This window comes from Caretta caretta, chromosome 10, assembly GCF_965140235.1.
Source record: "Caretta caretta isolate rCarCar2 chromosome 10, rCarCar1.hap1, whole genome shotgun sequence".
Taxonomy (NCBI): Eukaryota; Metazoa; Chordata; order Testudines; family Cheloniidae; genus Caretta; species Caretta caretta.
The window spans coordinates 57,067,985-57,091,694 of NC_134215.1; the positions used below are offsets into that span (position 1 = coordinate 57,067,985).

Genomic DNA, 23,710 nt, shown 5'->3' on the forward strand with positions numbered 1-23,710 from the left:
AAATTGGTTAATGCTACTCTCTGGAAGGGAATCATATGAGAGACTCAAGTAAATCCTTCATCCCCTGGAGCTGAGTATGTTGCCTCCCTGTTACTCCCAGTTCTGCTTGTCATAGATGATTAGGTACCCAAACCTGGATCCCCTGCTTGGCAGTCCATTTGGATACCATTTACACTACGAGGTGGTTTGTGGATGAACAATTTTTAATAATCTGACCCTGATTTATTTAAGAAAAGCATTTGCAAGTTATACAAGCCCCATAAAAATCAGTAGACTCTCCTGTTGACTGTAAGGGGCAAAGTATTTTTTAAACCGTATAAATACTATTAAATAAAATAACAAATGTATTTTTAAATTCAGGGTTTTGAAAAATTATTTTAGCATTTATCTGTGGGTTAGGATAGAATTACCTAGTACTCCAGGCTGCCTACAGATGCCGCCCAAACACCTGATTTACCCACAGATAGGGCTGTGTGAAATTGTGGACATTTTTCACTATTTTTTAAATATTTCTTTAAATGGAATATTTGTAGGAGATTCATGAAAATGTGAATTTGTAACATTTTTTTCCTGCAAAATCACTTAAGCTTGAAAATTTACTCATTTTCAAGTGAACTTCCACAACTGAGTGGATAATTAGAAAATTTTTCACAAAAATTATGCAATTTTAGATTTGTTTTTCTTTCCAAAACGAGAACTCACACTTTGAGTATTTCCAATTTCATCCTTAAAATTTTGTTCCAGCTGTTAAAATCAACTGCTGGGCTACATTCTCTGCATCAGAGGAAATGAAAGTTCTATTAATAGGAAGACAGGATATGCTAGGAGTTGCTTTGAAGAACGCAAGAACTTTGGTTTTTAGAACTGGGTGTAGTATTTTTTATAAGATATATTTTTGTTGAGATATGCTGCTTCATCAACGCTGAAATGTTTTACCGTTGGGAAGATTTCTGAGGTAAAAGGCTCTTTGGTAACTTTGGACAAGAGGAAGGGAGAAAAACACAAATTGAAAAACTGACCTTTTTGATCTGAAAATAGACATTTCAACACATTTCTCAAGATCATTTGAAAAGTTGTATATCCATTCTATATTGGAATGGGGGGAAAAAGTCAAAATCTCAAAAGTTGTCCCAAAACAGAATTGTCGTTCTCTGGCCAGCTCTACTCCTAGTACTTGCCTTACACTGCACAGAAACCCTTCTTACTCCCAGAGCATGACATCCCCTCAAGGCCTTAGGTTCAGATTTTGTCATCAACTGCACATTTGAGAACTGAACTGACCCTTAGAAATTTGCCAATTAATTCCCTGTTGTTAATAATGGCTTGGGAACTAGGTCAGTGAACTGACTATATGTAAATAACTTTTGGCCAAATATGAAATTACACAACGAACAACTGTGGTATGTAACCTATCATTTAAATCACCTTCTGAACCAGCTGACTGGAGGATAGCTAATGTGATGCCAGTTTTTAAAAAAGGCTCCAGAGAAAATCCTGGCAATTACAGGCCGATAAGCCTAACTTCAGTACCAGGCAAATTGGTTGAAACTGTAGAAAAGAACTGAACTATCAGACACATAGATGAACATGATTTGTAGTGGCAGAGTCAACATAGCTTTCGTAAAGGGAAATCATGCCTCACCAATCTATTAGAATTCTTTGAGTGGGTCAACAAACGGGCACAAGTGGATATAGTGTACTTAGACTTTCAGAACGCCTTTGACACCAAAGGCTGTTAAGGAATATATGCAGTCATGGGATAAGAGTGGACGGTCCTTTCATAGATCAGTAACTGGTTAAAAAAATAGGAAACAAAGGATAGGAATAAATGGTCAGTTTTCAGAATGGAGAGAGGTAAATAGAGGTGTCCCCCCAGGGATCTGTACTAGGACCAGTGCTATTCAACATGTTCATAAATGATCTGGAAAAAAGGGGGTAAACAGTGAGGTGGAAAAATTTGCAGATGATAAAGAATGACTAAAGATAGTTAAGTTCAAAGCAGATTGCAAGGAGTTACGAAGGGATCTCACAAAACTGGGTGATGGGGCAACAAAATGGCAAATTAAATTCAATTGTTGATGAAAGCAAAATAATGCACATGAGAAAACATAATTCCAACTATACATAAAAATGATGGGGTCTAAATTAGCTGTTACCACTCAAGAAAGAGATCTTGGAATCATTGTGGATAGTTCTCTGAAAACATTTGCTCAATGTGCAAAGGCAGTCAAAAAAGCTATCGGAACATTAGGAAAGGGATAGTTAATAAGACAGAAAATATCATCATGCTTCTATACAAATCTTTGGTATGCCCGCATCTTAAATATTGTGTGCAGATCTGGGCACCCCATCTCAAAAAAGATAGATATATTCGAATTGGAAAAGGAACAGAGCATCGCAACAAAAATTGACTTAGGCGTATGGAACAGCTTCCATTTGAGGAGAGATTAAATAAACGGGGACTTTGCAGCTTGGAAAAATGTTGACTAAGAGGGGACATGGTAGAGGTCTATAAAATCTTGACTGGAGAAAGTGAATAAGGAAATGTTATGTACTCCTTCACATAACACAATAACTAGAGGTCACTCAATGAAGTAAATAGGCAGCAGGTTTGAAACAAACCAAAGGAAGTACCTTTTCACACAACACACAGTCAACCTGTGGAACTCTTTGCCAGGGGATGTTGTGAAGGCCAAAACTATAACTGGGTTCAAAAAAGAACTCAGAACTCAGAAAAGAGTTAATAGAGGATAGGTCCATCAATGGCTATTAGCCAGGATGGTCAGGGATACAACCCCATGCTCTGAGTGTCCCTAGCCTCTGATTGCCAGAAGCTGGGAGTGGACGACAGGGGATGGATCACGAGATGATTTCCTGTTCTACTCATTCCCTCTGAAGCACCTGGCATTGGCCACTATCAGAAGACAGGATACTGGGGTAGATGGACCATTGATATCACCCAGTATGGCCGTTATATTCTTATGAAAATTCTGCTGCCTTTATTTGATCAAAATTCCCATTGACTTCAGTTGCAGTTTTGTTCAGTACAGTTAAGCAGAATCATTTTACATAAATATACTTGATTGTTACTTGGGCACTAGTCTGAAAACTAAAGCAAGGAAGCCAGATATGCCTACCTTTCCTTTTTAGGGTAGAGAGAGGAAAGGATTGTTGTGGACTTAAATGTCAAACAAAATATTGTAAATAAATTAATTTAAAAAAAAGGGCGGGGAGCGAGAGACTGGATGAAGCAAACCAAGGTACAAAACAGATATAGGATCAAATGAAAAGTTACAGTATTGCAAACCCCAAGAATTCAAAAATCATGAGTCAAGCCCCCCCAAAATCATAAAATCAGCATAAAAGCCATGAGATTTTTAAAAAGAATAAATTAGGGTTGTTTTTTCTTTGCCTTCTGGATTTTGAGACCTTAGGTTACACTCAAGACATGTTTTTGAGTTTTTTCTGCTACCATGAGGGGTAGAAATGCATTTTTAAATGAAAGCTCAGATTCTCATGTAATCACTTGACTTCAGGAGCTTTAAGGAAAACAGATCTCACATGACTTGTGTTGCCAACTCTCAAGATTTTATCACTAGTTAGAAGAAAGTAAAATGAGAAAGGGAAGGAGAGGAATTTTAGGGCTGATGTAGAGGTCCCATAAATTCTTAAATGTTACATAATTGTTCTGTTCTGTTGTTGAGTGTGATGCATTTAGTCGGTATGACTTCAGAACTGTATTTTCATGTCTTGTAAATATTTTGTATTAGTTTCTTGATGATAGCAAAAAAGAGCACCCTACAAAGAACTGCAGGCATGTTTAAACAAAAGGAACCACTTCATTCTTTAGGGCTCGTATTGTGCATCTTTACTAGTTTCTGAGACATATAGCAGTCTATTTGGCAGATCGAATACTAAAGCTATGTTCCATATTTGTTTGTTTTACTATTTGCTTGAAAATGTCATGATCACCAGCTAAAAACAAAGCAAACAAAAAGCTTCTCTGTTTCCCTTATTTTTGAAACTCTGTAATTCTGGTCAAAGCAGTTTATCATTGATGGGGTTTTATCACTTTAAATCAAAATTTCTTTGGTCTGCTGTCTACATGAAAACAAGAGAGAGATTGCATATTGGTGGTGGTGCTCAAGATTTACCATAAATGATCCCGTTAATCTTTCTATAGAGTCCATTCCTGCAAGCAAGGAAGCACCTTCTGAGAGGTAATGAGCACCCTCAACTCCTAGGAAGTAGGCATGAGAGTTGAGGGTGCTGACTGCGTCCCCTTGCAGGATTGGAGCATTTGTGCTCTAATGCTGTGCTGATGTAAGGCTCCTTGTAAACTGAGAGATTATATGTAGTTTTCTGAATAGTGTTTTAGTTGATTTTTTGCTAGCTTTTGCTAGCTTTTGCTTTGATATTTATTTTTTAATAAAGGGACATGCTGCAGCTTTAAAGTAGCTCTTGCTGTCTAAGCATCAACAGGCATCTTTGCACTGCTTTAGCCTCTGTTCTCCAATCATGCCTACCTAAGTCAATAAGTATTGACAGGCTTCCTTGTGTATTAAAGGTTACCTTTTAGCTTGTTTTATGAATCAGAGCAGATGCATAACTTGGCATTGACCATTTTTGTCCCTCCCCTTCTTTGCTTTATACAAACTGCAGCCCCCAGCTCATTGCTGTCTCGAGCCCCCTCCCCCAGCAGGGAGAAGTCATTACATGAAGAGATCAGCTTACCAGTTGTCTTCAGTGCAGTGGCTGAGAGCAAAGCTCCTGGTAGTACAGTGAGTCAGAAGGAGAGAGAGTGGTGCCCAGCAGAACTACAGGGCTGTGATACTGAGACACAAGTGCATCTGCTAGCTGTTAGTACTTGGCAGAGGGATTTCTCCTTTAGGGTAGTTCTAACTTTGGGTAATAATGTTTGTCAGCTACCTGATATTAACATTGCTCTACTTTCAAACAGCAGTGTTAGCAAGACCTGAGGGAGAGGTAAGCCTAGTATAAAGTCTTGTCAAAAATTATCGTCTTGTCAGAATTTAATTTCCTCTTCTATCTATCAACAGGGATTGTGAGTGATTTTATGTTGTGTAAGACTAATGTGAAGTGTTACATTTTAGACTTGCGTTGTCTGCTGCTGTATGAAAATAGCTGTTTGCAGAATTCTATAGTTGCTAAAATGAAACTACCTATTGAAAGCCAGCTTGATTTTAATTGTTGCACAGAGGATACACCATGTTTTGTGGATTTTTCTCTGCTAATATGTAGAAAAATATAATACTGTTTAGAACAATCTGTAGTGTTGATGATATACAATGTTAAGTTCAAGTTTTCTGCAGGAAAGATGTATGATTGAAAAAAGTTTTTACTTGGTGTTTTTCTTATGTAAAACACTGCAAGTCTCCTTGTATGGAGTATATTTATAATATGGGTGTGAATTCAATGTGTGTGAATTATTAGAATAATACATAAGAGATAGGAAAAACTATCCCTGTTTTAGAATATATGTGGTATCCCTGAAGGAATTTTGTGATATTCCTATTAATATGAGAATTCTAAGTGATGGAATGAAACAGTCATTCCTGTACATTTGAAATTGCTGCTTCATTTGCTAAATGCGCTTTTCCAGGTTTTTGCTCAGATCAGCCTAGTTCTACATCAAGCCCTTATTGCACATTGAAGCAGAAAATTTAAAATAGTCATTTTCCATTTAGGAAAGAATTCAGCAAACATCATTATATAGATATGAAATATCCTTATTATTGAAATCACTGGCAAAAACAAAACCGCTCCTTGATACATTTGATACTCTTCTCTCCCCACTCCCTAACTAAAATGTGATGCATATTTATCCATTTGTTCTTTTAAAATGCATATGTTATTCTTTAATAAGCCTCTTTTCTTTAAGCTCTTTTGCATATTATGTCAACAATATGCAAAAGAGCTAAGTGAAAACTAAATCTTCTGAAGGATGGTGATTTCTGCTTTAAAGATCTGACTTCCGTTGTTCGTGTCAGAAGGTTCTAATAGCCTTATTACTTTCCCTGGTAAAAGAAAGTGGAGGTGAACTGAAAACACATCTAAGTTGCTGCTGGATTGGCACTGGTTATTAGCTTATAGTTCTAGATAGAGAGTGCATTTTGCTTTCAGAGTGGTTTAAAAAAGGAATGGTAATATTTGTGATTCCAGAAACAAGGTCTATTTTAATGAAATCTTGTGTTGGGAAATGCAGTCTTTGATCTAATTAAAAAGGTGGGGGAAGTTTTCATCAGAGGCTCAGGGCATTTAAAAGGGTGGACATTCAGAGTGACTAGAAGCTAATCATTGCCCTCTAGTTGTCACTGAGGTTTTAACTTTCCTGTTGATTGTCACTGAGTAAAGAAAATGATAGATGGACTCACCTTACCCGGGCGCAGGGACTTTGAAATGTGTGGTGGCTCCTATGGAAAATATTTCAGTTAGATTGCATGCACATGTGGTCTTCAGAGATCCATATAAACAGTAAATCTACTGCAGCAGCAGTGTTGCCTGCCAGCTGTCCTTGTTAGTGAGTAAAATAAAAGCAATGCTGTGTTCTTACCTGGAAATGAATTGCTGCAGTAGAAGTGCAATGTGGAATGTTTTAGAACTGTAATCCTTATGCCATATACTTAACACTGCTGTACTGTTAACTTGAGTTTTTCAGCTAATATTGCAGACTACATGTGAAAAGGGGATTGGAGTTGTATCATTGATCATATGCTTTACTACAGTAATGAGACATCTGCTTTTTTAATAAAATTATATGTCTAATTATGAAAGCCATATAATAATTATAATACACAATGTCTGATAGCAATGGAGTAGTTCCTTTGTCTGTGAGTTGCCAGAGACCAGTAGATAATCATGTGCATTTTTCTGCTGCAGCTGCAGATCTTGGCTACATAAATATTATCTCTCTAGGAAACTTATTCAATTAGGATTTTTTCCTTTCTGGATAGACAAGGAAATAAAAAGACGGAAAATAAGTGAGCAGCCATTTTAAAAAGTAGCCCGTATTATAGTGTGCTGATTTAAAGTGTTGCATTTACTTCTACAAATGTTTCTATTGCTTTATAGTTAGGACCCTACCAAATTCAAGGTCCATTTTGGTCAATTTCACAGCCACAGGATTTTAAAAATCTGAAATTTCATGATTTCAGCTATTTAAATCTGAAATTTCTCTGTGTTGTAATTGTAGGGGTCCTGACCTAAAAGGAGTTGCGGGGTGGTGGTGGGGTGTCACAAGGTTATTGGGGGGGAGGGGATGTTGCGGTACTGCTACTCTTACTTCTGCACTGCAGCTGGCGGCAGCGCTGCCTTCAGAGCTGGGCAGCTGGAGAGCAGCGCCTGCTGGCCGGGAGCCCAGCTCTGCAGGCAGAGCCACTGCCAGCACCAGCGCAGAAGTAAGGATGGCATGGTATGGTGTTGCCATCCTTACTTCTGCACTGCTGACTACAGAGCTGGGCCCTCAGTCAGCAACCACCACTCTCTGGCTGCCCAGCTCTGAAGGCAGTAGCACAGAAGCAAGGATGGCATGGCATGGCATGGTATTGCCACCCTTACTTCTCTGCTGCTGCTGGTGGGGCACTGCTTTCTGAGCTGGGCACCCAGCCAACAGCTGCTTCTCTCCATCCACCCAGCTCTGAAGACAGTGCAGAAGTAAGGATGGCAGTACCCTGACCCCCCCTAAAATAACCTTGTGACCCCCTGCAACTCCCTTTTGGGTCAGGACCTCAAATTTGAGAAACATTGATCTCCCCCATGAAATCTATGTAGTATAGGGTAAAAGCACACAAAAGACCAAATTTCATGGGGGGAGGCCAGATTTCATGGTCTGTGGTGAGTTTTTGATGGCTGAGAATTTGTTAGGGTCCATTTGTGGGGGGGGGGTGTATTTGTATTTGTTAAAGGTCTGCTCATAAAAACATCAGCATGTGATGGTCTTTTTCTTGCCAACTTGTTCTTTCCTGCATTCTAATACATGCTCCTTTGGTTATTCAAGAAACATTCGAGAAAATCATGAAAATCCAACTGTTACAATTTCCTCCTTTGTGAAACGTAAAGAATTCCTGATTGTATTTGTCTGGTTATTTCATGATTGTTTTTAGTCGTTGGGATAGTGAATGAATCGACATGATGTCACTTAAACTGCATTGCTCCACTTTTCCTGTCTTTTAGGTGATATTTTAGGATCAAGATTTTTTTTTTTTTAATCCAGAAGGGAAATGTGGCAGGGTAATCTTGCAACTTGCTCATTACTCACACTAGCCCAGTATCAGAACCCTTTTTGATACTGTTTGCGAGGAAATTGCAACTCTCTTCACCCATAGCTGGATGCTCAAAATGTTACCTTCTTCCTGACTCTTACTCTCTCTGGAGATCAGAGTACAGATTATTCCTTCTCTACCAGGTGTCCAGGAGCAGTTGTCCCCACCAACAGACTGTACAACTGGTTCCTGTGACTAAGAAAGAAGTAAAGTTTATTTGGCATTGGTTAGAAAATAATGAGAAAACCACAAAAAACTGAAGCAGACTAAATCTATCTGAATTTATGCAGAAAGTGCAGCGCTTGGCTCTTATTTTTAAAATTATGGTTAAGCATTTTTTTTTTTTTTGGAAATCCTGTATTTTTGCAAGTCCTGTGTCTTAGCTCCCAGTGTGACAATTCACTGAGTTCCACCCTTTCGCTGAAACTTTCCTCCAGGGCCAGTGTGTCAGGGCTCAGCAAGGTAGGTTGTCCTGGGAATTCTCCATGTGCAACTGGAGAGTCTCTCCTTTAGTAGTTCTGAGGGACTTTGTATGCCCATATGTTAAGCCTTCATTAGCATGCTCTACATTACCTCATTCCTTGGTTCAGACATCAGCACACAACTGCATCATATTTTATTAAAATCATCCTTCTTTCTATTTCAAAATACTCAGACTTTTAAATATCCCCTTTGCAGTTTGCAAGTTACACATTTGTACATTTCAGGGGACTCTTTTGAACTTTTGTAAGGGTTAAATCTCTTCAGCTGAATACTCAAACCATGCCTCCTCTTCCATTGTGGCAGTTGCTTTTAGCCTGGGAAGGCCAAATTGTGCCACCTTACATTGAGGCATACCCTAGTCCTTGAATAGTCCTATTGATTTCTGTAGGTGTCAGTGGAGCTATGCTGACTTGCACCAGCTGAGGATCTGACCCCAAGGAAGTTAAGCTTTAAGTAGTGAAATATAAGAGAAGATTTCATAAAGCATATTGAATATCTCACAGGATGACAGACATTAGGTTGTTCATGGCATTTTAATCATGACTTGTACTGAGTCTTATTTTTCAGATTTATTAGAAGTTTGATAGAATTTCTCTCCCATTAAAGATCTCTGTGGTCTTCAACCTGATTGGCTTTAATACATTGTAATTTAATCCCTACACCCTTGTCCCACAATAAGTTCCATGTTAAAGATTCCTGCACTTGCATGGAGCACCTGTGTGGTTAGTGGAGCTTGATCTGGCATAGGGGTCCACCCAAATGTGTTCCCTAACAGGATGGAGCCCTAAGGGTATGTCTGCACAGCAGCTAGACACCTGCAGCTGGTCCGTGCCAGCCCACTTGGGCTCTCTGGGCTCGGGCTGCGGGGCTGCTTCATTTCTGTGTAGACTTCTGGGCTTGTGTGAGAGCCCAGGCTGTAGGACCCTGCGGGATGGGAGTATCCCAGAGCTCAGGCTCCATCTTGAGCCCAGGTGAAACAGCCCCATGAACCTGAGCCCCATGAGCATGAGTCAGTCGGCATGGGCCAGTTGCGGCTTTTTGTTTGCTTGTAGACATACCCTGTGTTGCTCATGACCACTGACTTCAGAAAATAAAATGTATGTGGAAATGCATAAATCTTTACAAAGAAATTCACCCAGCTTGGGCTCCTTAGGAAATTCTCATCCAAACCCATGTGATACTAAACCAAGGTCAAATAGTAAAATATCTGGATTTTTTTTTTAGTATTGTTTGCAGTTAACATTTTTAAAATTCTGTCTGCCCGACAATAAATAAGTGTACATTATAGACATGGCAAAAAAAATCAGCCTCAAATGTAAAATAAATATCTCCTTCATCTGTGTTTTCATCTGTATGTGAACTACTCATAAACGTATATTTCTAGCTGATTTTTTTGGTGCATTTAAATGGATGGGAACTAGCTTGTAAACGGTTTCCGAATCCTTTTCAGCTCTAGGATGATATTGTGTCCAGGCAAAAGGATTTTTTCTCCAATCACTGTAGTAATTGGATTTGTTAAAGAAGCAGAACTTCTGTTCAGACAGATGGGATGTCATTCGCTTTGTACTTCCTACAGCACTCAGTATGAAGCACAGAAAATCTAACCACATTCTTAAAGGCTAGTTTCATCAGCTGTCTGTCGGAAATACAACATGTTTTATTAGTTTAATGGTTGTTAAAGCATCCCCTATGAGTTTAGGCATGGGGAGGGGATCAAGACAGCAAAGTGAACATACAAAAATAGGAAACAGAATGTATAGGTCTTTATATCCCTGCCCACTGAAACCACAGAAGATCCAATGTGTGAACTATGGATGTTTCAGACACTTCGATTTGGTTGAGTGGAGTAAAGGTTGTTGCTAGGAGAGAGTGCTTTGTACAGCATCATGGATTGCAAAAATAGGAGGAGATATGCAGGAATGCAGCTGATCCCGCCTGCATCAATTCCTTGCCCACATCATGGAATTGCAAACCCCAGTTCCTGACTTAATATTTCCCTGGAAATGTCACAAGTCTTGGAGATAAAGGTCCTCGCTTTGTGGGTGGCCAACATCTTTAGCAGAAAGGTTGGCTTGCTGTGGCAAACCATCCTGGGTGGCCCTTAAAAATTTCTGTTCAGTTGCTTATCTGAACCATGCAAACTTTGCACTGAAAATCTTGCGAGAACAGCCTTTCTCTTAGTACTTTGCATGTCTGTTCCCTTTTCTAACCGGAAGCAGGAAGTACAAACATGGATAAAAATAAATAGAATATATTTCTCTTTAAAATTAGACTAATTTGTTCACACCTAAAAACCCTGTTTGGTTCAAATTTAGGCCAAAGATTCTAGTCAGTTCCTATTATATTGGAATAAGTTTCCTTATTCTCTCTTCCATCCTGAGACAGAGCTAGGGTCCATGGTGCCAGCTTCTAGCTGGGGTTTTGTTTCTAAAAATACATATACGTCTTTAATTCTTTCCTGGGTTGGGTGGTAGGAGCCAAGTCACTTAACAGCCTTCTTTTAAAAGTATCTTCAGGTTTTGTGTTGCTCGTATAGTAGTCTTCCTTGGCTGACAGGTCTATTTCTGAGGTCAGCCAAAGAGTATAGTTTATGCCAGCATTGTGACTCTCTTTCCATACAGTAGGGTATAAATCATGCTCTCCCTCGCTGTTATGAGAAATGGACTGCTTGAGCAAGCGAAGAACCCAGTAAACATCAGGCCATGGTCCTTTTACATATTTTCCCTGGTTGACTGACATTTAGTCTGTCATGGAAGAATTCACCCCCACCCCCCAATCTAGCATGTATGACCAATTTTCTTAGCATGCTCATTGGAATCTTCTGGTGTCATTCTAAAAAGCTCCATACATTGTGTCAGATGTTCTATCCTTGAGATGAGACCATGTGGAATATTTAATATGGCAGTAAAAATAGGCCAAATGCCTTTTTAAGCTGTAAACGTGGAAGCAGCATGTCATAGAGCAGACGGTGCCGGCCCCCCCGCCCGCTGAGATTGCGCCTGGTTTACTGCCTTCACCTTTCTATCTATGGTACTTGTGTGGCTCTATTACTGTAGCATTTGAATGCTTCACAAGCTTAATGTATTTATCCTCAACACTGCTGTATTTATGGGATGTATGAATGTGCTTATCTACAGCACCCCTGTTAGGTACGAAAGTTCTCTTATCCAAATGTTGCAGGCAGTGTCTCTGCCTCAATTTCCCAAGTGACTTGTCCAAAGTTACACAGGAAGTTTGTGGTGGAGCAGGGAATTGAACCCAAGTCCCTACCTCACCACAGTCTGTTGCCTTAACCATTTGGCCACCTCAACATTCACTGTTAGGCTTTGGACACCTTGTTACCAGAAAGAACAGAGCTTGGGCAAGATTAACAAAAATGATTAAGGAGCTGGGGAGATTGAAAGATTTAAATTGAAATAGTTTAATCTAAATAATGTCTGTGAGGACAGAAAGGATAATAAAACTATATTGTCCACAAACAAATCATCAGTCGAACTCTTGGAATGGAACACTCCCAAGGAAATGTGTGGGAGGCCTATTGCTCAAGAGATTTACAGCTAGACTGAACAGATACCATGAAAATATATTATCGGGGGAAACACTTTGTTGGGTGGGGGATGGAATAGATAACCTAATCCTGGGTTGGCAGGGGAATGTGGCTGGCAATCTAACCTAACAATATATTGACAGGGAGGTGAACTATTTAACTTACTACTGTAGGTTTTTTTCCATTCCTAATTTCCATGGGACTAATATTCACCTCAGTACACAATCAAGGAACCTTGTTTCTATTCCCATCTCTCCCACGCTCTTGCTGTGTGACCTTGAAAAACTCACTTCACTTTTCTGCATATCTGTAAAATGGGGATACAAAAGCTGTACTGATTCTTCTGAGACATGAGCCCTCCTAACATGCAGAGGAAATTTCCCATAAAGTACCATGGATACTCCCTATGTCTGTGGACCATGGGGATCTTGTGGAGCCTTTGGATGGGCAATTGAAGAGGCTGGATTGACCTTTAAATTTTATAGCATATATAACAGAAAGTTCCTTTGGATGCACTGTAAATTTACACTATTAAGATTATAGTAGATGGTAAAGCAGATGGTAATTTATATATGACAGTAATTGATGTCATCACAATTAGTTATAATACCCGAAAGAGAGACCTACAGGAGCTGAAAAACAAGCCTGTAAAGTGCACAGCACAAAGTGCAGCCAATCTGTGAATATCCCCTCTGTTGTTGTGCATAAACACTACAGAGATATGGCATACTTAACTCATACTCTCTAGTCGTGTGCTGCTACTGCTATCTCTCGACTTTAACTTCAGTACTAATAGTTATCCTTTGCTATAGAAATGTGTGTGTATGCTAGGCTGATTTACCATCAATAAAGTTGTCATTTATATTGTTGTAGAAATAACTCCTAAAATGATTCTTTCACGTTTCATGAATTTTTCCTCAAATATCCTCAAGAATTTCTCATTCCTTCCCATGCATTAACTGCTCCTGGATCTTCTCCTCCTATGCGAAGTCCAGGTCTGTAATACCAGGAATATTGCAGATCTTAGTGAAGTGCACTGGCAGTGAGTTGTGAATATACCGTGGTAATAGCTTTTGGCCCATAAAACCTAATCCAAAGCCTATTGACTTTAATAGGCTCTGGGTTAGGCCTATATTGTGTGTCTTGGTTATGCTGCAAGCATCTGAGGAACACAAAGATTAGGTTATAATAGTGCATGCATCTTCTAACTATAGCCTCATATTTGAAATCCACTATAGGTTAAATTCATTTCATCATTGGCAAATAAATGGTTAAGCTTGATTGGTTAGCTCATTGATTCTTAAATTTCATAGACCATTTTTCCAGAAAGCCTTTCTCTGAAAAACCTGTTGGATCACTTACTAGATAAAGACACATGTTTAAAAAAATGTACCATGAATTTTACACATGGAAATATCATTTTATTCAGAAACTAATAGTGCAGTAAATGCTTTTTTATTCTACCGTACTATTGGTTTACTTGCTTTATTTAGATTTTATCTTTTGCTTTAAAAATAATAATCCCCTTAAAAATACGTTCATCAGCATTTAGACTTAGCAATGTAATATTAATGGTTTTATTTACTCTGGCATAGCAAGTTAATCTTGAGTAGCAGAAAGTTTGTAAGAATGTTAAGATTGATCCAAACATGCTGAATATATAAATGGAACAATGAATGTACAAGGCAGGGTAGTTTACATTGCGATGTACTGAAAGATACTCACTTAAAAAAATGTATGCCACAAAGGCAAAATAATTCACCATAATTACTTTTAAATCATACAGTTGTTATACAAATAGTTCGTTCTTTTAAAGATCATTTCTCCGATTTTCCGATCTCTTTATGGAAATGTTATAAGGATCTGATTTTCAAATGCTCTGATGTATAATGAGGTATAGGAATGTTTAAAGTTCTTGTAAACTCCTGGCTGCTGCCTTTGTGAGGTAATATCTCCTTTTATCAGCTCCCTACTTTAATATTTGGGTTTATCTCTATTATTTACAGCAGCATTTTGTACGTTCTCTCTCTTTGCACCTAGAGTGTACACATTTTGAAGGAGACATAAGGAGGTTGGTGTGTTAACGGAATTACCCAGCCTCTTCCCACTAAAACCCTTCCAAAAATAAGAGCTGGCACATAAAAAAGGCTGCTGTAAGTAAACACACACCTTGCTGTGAATGTCAAGACTGTAATTTTACTACAAGCTTTCCTGCAGGCACAGTGATATGGATGTATTAGTAGCAATGCTCACTGGGCTGTGGATCAGAGTCCATAGTTCAGGTGTTAAAGGTAATTAAGTAGTGATCAGGAACTTAAAGCACATTGTCTTTGTGTGGTTGAAATACAGTAGACAGGAGATGGACTGAAATACATAAGCTGTATTTTCAACACTGCTGATACCTGTAGCTGTCTCGATTATGCCTTCCATATGCTTTCCTTTCATTGCTCCTAAAAGGACAGCACTAGCAATCAAATGTCATCCTCCAGTGTGTTTTAAGACCCTTATTTACCAACATAGCAATTATATCGACAGCAGCTACCTTGCTTCTCTTTAAAGACTCTTTTTAAATGAGACACATGAAAGTGGAGCGAGCGAGCGAGAGAGCATTCAATTAAAAGGTCTATCTGTTTGTGTCTGCCTGAAGCTATTGATCTGTTTCTTCATGGGTGCCAAACAATTGTTTTTCCCTGGGAGAAATAAGAAGTGTGGATAAGGAGGAAGGATATGTCAGGGTGGGGGGCAAGGGTTCTTGAAGAGTTCTCTCTCCTCTTCCCCCTCCTTCCAGGGGAAGGGAAAGCCTCCATTTTGGGAGATACAATAGGCTAAGGACAGTTTTGAGTGAATTTTCTCCTGCCCTGCAATTTTGTTTTGTGGGGGTTTTTTTATTTATTTTTTTACAATAAATGGTTTTTTGCTTAATTTTTCATTAGATTCCTCCCAAAAGTTAGGTTTTCATCAAAAAACTGGAAAACTCCAAAGTTTTTAATTTATATTTTAAATCAAAATGGTTTTCATTCTTTTTAGACAAACTCAAATATTTTCATTAAAAATTTTGGTTAAAAATATTTTCAACAAAAATCCATTTTTTATTTTTAAAAACATGTCTACCCAGCTCTGTTTAACGGGTCACAAATAAGAGAAATATGGCAGTAAAAATCTTGGATATTTGATGTTTCAGTGTATGATTATTTCCTTGCTCTTTGGAAATTAAAATTATGAAAGCAATGGTAAAAACATGTGGGAATGCTACATTTTAATATCAAACAGTCAACAGCTTTACCAGAACAATTTACGTGCACTAAAGGAAGATTTCTTGTTTCTCTCTCTTAGTTTAGTATTTTGTGATGTTCCTTAGCTTTACATAAGCTGTTCTTGTTAGTTTTATTGCTGATGAAATCAAGTAGTCTCTTAAAGGTTAGGACAAGGCAGCATTGACACCTCTGTTGTATTGGATTATATTGATGATGCTGTTTATATTAAACAACGTACTGTACTTGAATCAGGTCTGGAAACCAGTAATCAAATGTAATTGTTAGAGAGAAAATAGTGTGAGATTCCTGTAAGATAAGCATTTAGTGGGTGGGAAACATAACATCTGTACATGAGTAAAACACTTCAAACAGATGTGCTGAGCTCTTGCTTGTAGGTGCTTGAAAACTGAGATTTATTTTAGTGCTCCAATGAGCAGGTGATAGTGAAGTATTCTAGCCAGGGGCGCCAAGTGCTCTGAACCAATATCCTCCAGAAAAACATGAGGACACAGAATGGCTATGTTAACTGCATTTATTGTTTCCTTGTTAATCAGGAAACTATCTGAGGTGATCTAGTAGAGTTACATGTTCTTTCCAATCTGTTGAACTAAAAGTGTCTGCTTAGGTGTCTAGATACTGAATAGCTGGTTTCCTCTGGGGCATCTTCAGCCAGGCACCCAGGCCATTCTCGAAAATTTTCAGGGTGGGTGTTCAGTGCTGCCTAATGTAACAGGTAACCAAGGTCAAATGCATCACAAGTGCTTCTCTGTGTATAATACCAGGTATAGCTTAATTAATGTGCCTGGTTTCCAGTGGAATGGTGGCACTCAAAAGCATGATGCAGCAACAAACGAACCAATAACTAAAAATAACTGAAAGTCGTAGCACTATATTTTGGCTCTTCAGCAGTTGCCTCCACTATTGTAGAATGCTGCAGGAAGAAATGGCAACTTAATGGAGAACAGTGAGCAGAAAAATGATGCAAAAGAGCTGAATTCTAGTGGCACTCAGAAAATGTCTAATAGGTCCAACTTCTCATTGTGCTGCCTAGCCCAGGATGTGACCAAAATCGTTTTCTTCTTCTTCTTCTTTTTTTTTTCAATTCAGCAGCAGTTTGTGGTATCAGATCGGAGCCAGAATTACTGAATGCATCACTAATATTATGCTGACTTATTTTCACTATAAATAACAGAAATGATTAAGGTATGCAGTTATATACCCAGACAGTGGCATGGTAATGCTTAATACCTAACTAACAATGAGGAGTCTGCTAGGTTCTTAGGTAATGAGTTCTCTCTTTCAGCAAAAATAGAAAGGAGATGGAGGGCCTGATTCTCATTTACACTAAGTCCCCTTTATATTACTCTGGTAATATAAAGGGGCCTTAATGTGAATGAAAGGCCTGAATCTATTGAATTCTGTTCTGTTTCTTTGTGTGTGCAGTCTTCCCCCCTCCTAGTGTGTCCTAGACAGGGCCTCTGTCCTTCTTAATTTGTTTAAGGACCATCATTTACCCTCACCAGTGAAGTGCCATGAAAATAAATGTTAGTGTCTTTGCCCAAATGCCCCAAAATACCTCACTGTAGTTGCTTTGCAGCTTTCCATGAATACACACATTTTTCTCTTGCTTCCATGATTTGGAGAAATTTCTCCAAATCAGGTGTTAAAGAGAAGTGAAAAAGAAACCTCTTGTCTGTCGGCATTTGATACAGGCATACAATAATAATGTTAGAAATATTTGATAGGTATTTGGTGGGAAATGGATCTCTTTCCTATAGAGCCAGCACCTGGCTGCCATATGCTAAGAGTGTAGGTATTATTGAAAAGTCATGTAATACAGAAGGCTTCAGCACTCATAACTTCTATACAGAGACAAACTACTAGAGTCAGACAGAGAGCAACCTTGCATTAGTCTGGGTTTCAGTTACAATGAAGACTTGGAAAAACAATTAGATTCAGCAAGTGCAAAATGTATGGAGAGGAGAGGGATCTTCCTGGACAAGCCAGTAGATCTGGCTGCCCATGGAGGGGAGAGTATTCTAAAGATTTCCAAGGAGTGTTTGTGCTCCATGGGATGGTTATTGTTCCTGTGTCAGGTGTAGTACCTCGTGGGAGTGGTGCACCACTCACAGCTCAAGGAAGGGGAAAACTAGGTGGGAAATCTGTGGGACCTGTTCAAAGAATCAAAAATGCATCCCTCACAGCTGTAACTTTGCAGGATTATATTGTAAGGAGTTTGAGTTTTAGGGTGGAGGCTTGACAAACAGATCCAGCATAGGAATCCCTCATAGATTTCATGGTTTGAGGAATATCTTTGGATCCAGGAATGCTTACACGCATCAGCTTTGCGGCGTTTGATATATTTGTAACCTATTTAGAACTTTCCAAACTGCATGGGGCTTTAATTTCATTATTCTCAGGTGAATCTATGGCACATATCATAGGCCACTTACCTTCTGATAAACATATGAAGTGCTTCATCTTGAGTTTCAAACATCAATCTTTATGATCATTGGAGTAGACATTGCTAAATAGAAGACTAACAAATTTATTTGAGCATAAGCTTTTGTGAGCTAGTGAGCTGTAGCTCACGGAAGCTCATGCTCAAATAAATTTGTTAGTCGCTGAGGTGCCACAAGTACTCCTTTTCTTTTTGTGGATACAGACTAACACGGCTGCTACTCTGAAACCTAAATAGAAGAGTTTTGTTAGAATGAGATACATGATAAAAGTTAGGGAATGAAAAGACTTAGTGGGCCATTCTGTACACCTTCCTGTGAATGCACAATTATTCCTTTTCTAGTGTTTTGATCAGTAACATTTTTATAGTCCCAAATCTTCTGTTAGGTTCTTCTTCCTCCTCAGTAGATCTAACTAAAAGGCCAGTGACCACCAAATGCTTGTTTCTAATTTTTGGCATTTTTTTTCTTGATTCCAGTAGAGACCTTTTGAATTTTGGAGTAATATACGGTAAAGTGGCCATAGGTAAGGTTGACCAGTGACCCCAATAGTTTAGCTAAACCTTCTAAGAGACAGAAACACAAGACATTGCTTCCTTGTGCCTTGTTGTTATGGATTTGTTATTGGATCAGAGGATGATTAGGGTCAGGGCACTCGCCTTTACCAGGAAATTTAAAAAGCTGAGCTGGGCACAGAGATTAATATGACATACTTATATTAGCAATCTAGAGCCCTGAACAGGTGGGTATTGGCAAAGATAAACTGTAGCTCTTCTGGCTGTGCTAATTAGGTTGTGCTGGTTGTGTAGTCCGGCTTCAAGATGTAGGAGGAAAGTGAGGGATGAAGGGCTTCTCAGGAGCAGGATACTGCATCCTCTCAATCTCTATAATACTTGATCATCACAGCTCTGGATTCAGAAATGTTCCCTCTCTTCTGTACCCTTTTTTCTTTATCTCCAGTATAATTTAAGAGACTAGGGAACCCCTGTGGCTTGTCTAGAATCTCTAGCCACCTCTGCAATCTGTAATATCTTACCTGGCCTCCTTTGGCAGCCACAGTGTATCAATGAGTCCTGCTATCAGAACTGACATTGTGACGCTAATAGGAAAGGAGAGAAATGTCCTGTACAGCTAGGTTTCAGAAAAAGACTCCAGCAGAGATTACTGTTATAGCTCTAGACGTTCACAGTATTGTGCATTCTTCTCCCCCTTTATCTACCAGCTTTGAATTTATTTCTGACCATTAGGCATAATTTTCAGTGTATTAAATATTGGGTAAATGCGGTAAATGCATTTCCATTAATTAAATGAAAGGCTGTCCAGACAGTCTATGCTTGGGGTCACTGTGACCCTACAGAACTTCTTTTCATAGCGCTCAGTTATGGGACTCTGGAAAATGATAGGCAGAAGCTTGAAAGCTACATTCACAGCCTCTTCCATGTGAATCTTGACACCTAGCAATTGCATTGGAACCGGGGAGAGAGCTGTTCAGTTGCATAAGTAAAGTAATTGACTGGTCTCAGTCCAGTTCCTGATTTAGAGGTGTCTACATGACGACATCATCATCACAACTGACACTAATTGGTACCTTATTGATAGTTTCAGCAGATAGTCCAAGTACCGAATGAGCTATGGAGACTAAATTACTCCTTTGCTTTTAGAGGTGATACCAATAGGTTGAGTTCAAGTCACACTGGGGAACTGTAAGGAAACTTATGCCATCGGTGCCTATCCTGTGCCTGTCCATTGGGTAAGCAGAGGATTTTGCTGCCTAAGGATGTTGGTCTGGCCCTTTTCAGCAATAAATGTAATTTAAAACAAATTATCATTTGTAAAATGTTTGTTCCCCCACAACAGAGCTGCTGAGTGCAGCATAGACATGCAGTAATTTCTCCCAGTCCATACTCTAGTATCTGTTTGTTTGTCCTCTGACCTCCGTCCTGTGCTAATGCTTTCTTTTGCTTAACTTCAAAACCAAGGACGATAATGTATTGTCATGTATAGCTGCCTAGCTAGGATGTAAAACTGCAATTTTTGAGTTTACAGAGAAATGTCACTGTAATTCCCAATTTATTTTCCATTCAATCTTTTGGACTCACTAGTTGTGACATCATTCATTAGGTTAATCCTAATTGTGTCACTTCAATTATCATAGATTTTAATTGTGAAACGAAGACCTTTCTAATCCTTTTACAATTTTCCCAAAGGCAATTAGGAGAAAAATGTAAATCAGTGTTTGCAAGACAAGGTACAATGTGCAGAACAGGTAGGAGTTAATGTGCAGGATGTAATATACATTTTCATGTTGTCAGAAGTCAGTATGGCAATGCTGAAAAGTCCATTAGTCCTTGGCAGTGAGGAATGGCACTTGGTATAGCTCCAGCCATCTATGCAACTGTTAAGATTTGATTGAGAGCAGATGAGATCAAAAGTTAACATCTGCAGCTGTTTTCAGCTGCTAAATAAGCACAGGAGAGCTGGTGAAGCGGTATTTAAGTGAAAGAGAAACACTTCAGGGCTGGAAAGAGCAAATTTCAACACTTACAACAGTACAACACTCTTTCCACATGAGTTTCAGGACTGTGTTTCTTTGCTGTGTTCAGGGGGAAGCTCTGAATATCTAGCAAGCAAATAAAATCCTGCAGAACTTTCAAAACTTCCATTAAAATATATTAAATTCTTTCTTGGACGGGGAAGTAATGTTGCCAGAAGGTGCTAATGTTTCTGCTTAAGGTCAACAAAAAAACTTCATGTTATTGCAAATGGCTTGGCAAAAATAATGAAAGAAAAAGTATTGAATACATTAGCTGTTTTCTTAACAAAATTGCCCTACATTCTCAACAGGATAGTAAGGAAATGAGTTGAAAATATCAGTCCTGTGGAAATTATTGGGGGCTTCATTAGGGGTGCATGAAAGGAAAGCAAAAGGAGTGAAGACTCCAACAGAGGAGTTTAAGGGACAAACCTGTATATTAAGGACTGCAATATCCAGTGGGGTGAGAAAAACTGCTTAGTCTAGATGTTGCCGAGTCTAATAGGGTTGTGAGTTTAAACTGTGTGCTTATATTTTATTTTATTTTATTTTGGGAACTAACTCTGACTTTTTGCCAATCGCTTACTCTCACTTAAAATCTATCTTTTGTGGTCAATGAACTTCTTTTACTGTTTATCTTTACCAGTGAGTTTGCCTAAAGTGTGTGGTAAATCTGCTCAGGTTTGCAAAGGCTGGTGTATATCCACTTTCCATTGATGAAGTGGTGAACCAATTAATACATGTGAACTGCTCATCTTGAGCAGTGCAAGACTGTATATTCCTGAGGTACAGTGCTGGGAGCTGGGAGGATTTGGCTGGTGCCTTTCTCTATAGTATTCATGAGTGGCTCTGGGAGCATTCATCTAATCTAGCTGGATGCAGGGCTCCACATGTGGTTGTGCCGAGTGATAACAGGGCCTGGAGGGTTTGCTGCTGGTCACTAGCAAAGCATTGTGAGAGAGAGTCCAGGCTGGGGAGTGAGGGGGCACATCGGTCCCGCAGTCCCAGGCGGCACCCCGGGGATCCCGTCACACCTCTCAACACAGGGAAAGAAGAGAGCTGTTTTCCAATGCTTTGAGGGCATGGGGTGACTTTTGCTACCAATATTTCTAAAGGCAGTGGGAGCTGGGTGGCTAAATCTTATGTAGCTCATTGTACATTTATGTCTGGCAACAGCTTTTTATGGTAAGAAAGAGCCATCATAAACCTGTGCTTCTGGGGAAGGCTAACAGCATAGTATTGTAGCTATTCGATACTAAGTTCTTCATTCAGTTAACAAAAAAACCTCTCCAGGATGAAGCCTCATTCATGCCCTTTGGGAGTCCAATGGAGATGGTCAGTGCATGTGAAAGAGACAATGATTTTGAACATGGATAGCTCTGCCAAAATGATAACATGTCCTTCCCTTCCACTTTATTTGCAAAATTCCCACTCTGACCATCGAAGATGGACATTTTCAGATTCATAGCAGTGGTGAGATGAGACTTTGAGACTGTAGCTTTACATACCTCTTAGTTATAAAGAATGTGTTATGTCAGCAAGGGGAAAGGTTATATTTGGATAAATCTTAGTAAATGTCTGTAGCAGCTGGTTATGGACCTGCCCAGACAGGTGTGGGATAATAGGGATCATCCCAGTTTTGGGTTCTCGTTGGCTTTGAGGTTATCATTAGCCTTGGAAAGGAGAAGGGTGACTCTGCATTCCACTAGTGCATGTTAACAGGAAACCACAACATTTTCTGCATACGTGAGATACCCTCGCATGAAGTGAGGTATGAGGAGAAGTCACTGGAATGGATGTTAGTTGTACACATACACTTTGAAAAGGTAAATCTGCTTTTATCAGGAGGATTTTATTCACATTTCTTACATTTCACCAGAAGGTGTACATAATATAAACCATTGTGTATGTTTGGTTTATTTTGTTATAAATGAGGCTACAGCATCAAACCAGTCGGAGAACACTTCAATCTCTCTGGTCACGCAATCACAGACATGAAGGTCGCTATCTTACAACAAAAAAACTTCAAATCCAGACTCCAGCGAGAAACTGCTGAATTGGAATTCATTTGCAAATTGGATACTATTAATTTAGGCTTAAATAGAGACTGGGAGTGGCTAAGTCATTATGCAAGGTAGCCTATTTCCCCTTGTTTTTTCCTACCCCCCCCCCCCGAGATGTTCTGGTTAAACTTGGATTTAAACTTGGAGAGTGGTCATTTGGATGAGCTATTGCCAGCAGGAGAGTGAGTTTGTCTGTGTGTGTGTGTGTGTGTGTGAGAGAGAGCCTGGATTTGTGCTGGAAATGGCCCACCTTGATTACCATGCACATTGTAGGGACAGTGGTCGCTTTGGATGAGCTATTACCAGCAGGAGAGTGAGTTTGTGTGTGGCAGGGGGGGCGGAGGGTGAGAAAACCTGGATTTGTGCTGGAAATGGCCCAACTTGATGATCACTTTAGATAAGCTATTACTAGCAGGACAGTGGGGTGGGAGGAGGTATTGTTTCATGGTCTCTGTGTGTATATAACGTCTGCTGCAGTTTCCACGGTATGCATCCGATGAAGTGAGCTGTAGCTCACGAAAGCTCATGCTCAGATAAATTGGTTAGTCTCTAAGGTGCCACAAGTACCTTTTCTTTTTGCGAAGACAAACTAACACGGCTGTTACTCTAAAAAAAGCATCAATAGGTGTTTTCCCGTGCATGAATGTTTAAGGGATAGGATTAGACACAGTTAGGACATTCCAGTCTGAGAAGATAATGTCCAATAGCATCATATGATATAATCAGGGTCTCTTTATTATGGTTCTGCACAGTACTTGTTAAATGCCTCTAGCTGATTGTACAGTATTCACACAGAGCTGCAATTCACTGACAGTCTGCCAGGGGAACCTATACTGCAGTACCCCACCAGCCAAAAGACGTCTCACAGTGGGGCAAAGCAGTATAAGCTGCCTGCATCCCCTTTTCTCCAGGAGGCTCCTGCTCCAAATGTTTCTGTCCTGTGATGTGTGTGTAGATGAGATGTTCCCTTCAAATGAATGGATGTTTTGTTTAAAATCATTGCTGAAATGCATGGATGCTGTGAGAGTACTGAAGGAGTTAAAAGGAGAACTCCACATAAAAAAATTAATACAGTAGATGAAAAGGAGT

General features: G+C 39.3%; 1 protein-coding gene across 2 annotated transcripts in view; it reads left to right on the top strand.

The window, feature by feature from the left end:
- The window catches only part of THSD4 (thrombospondin type 1 domain containing 4), a 612,634-nt gene that overhangs the window by 370,853 nt on the left and 218,071 nt on the right, over window positions 1-23,710 (top strand). Inside the window, exon 1 of one of the 2 annotated variants that reach the window (XM_048867070.2) lies at window positions 4,760-4,986. The exons of the other annotated variant lie outside the window; for it this stretch is intronic. Coding sequence (XP_048723027.1) covers window positions 4,915-4,986 — 72 coding nt within the window. The 5' untranslated portion in view covers window positions 4,760-4,914. Of the gene's footprint in view, window positions 1-4,759; window positions 4,987-23,710 lie in introns of those variants that run through there. 2 annotated transcript variants of the gene reach the window in all.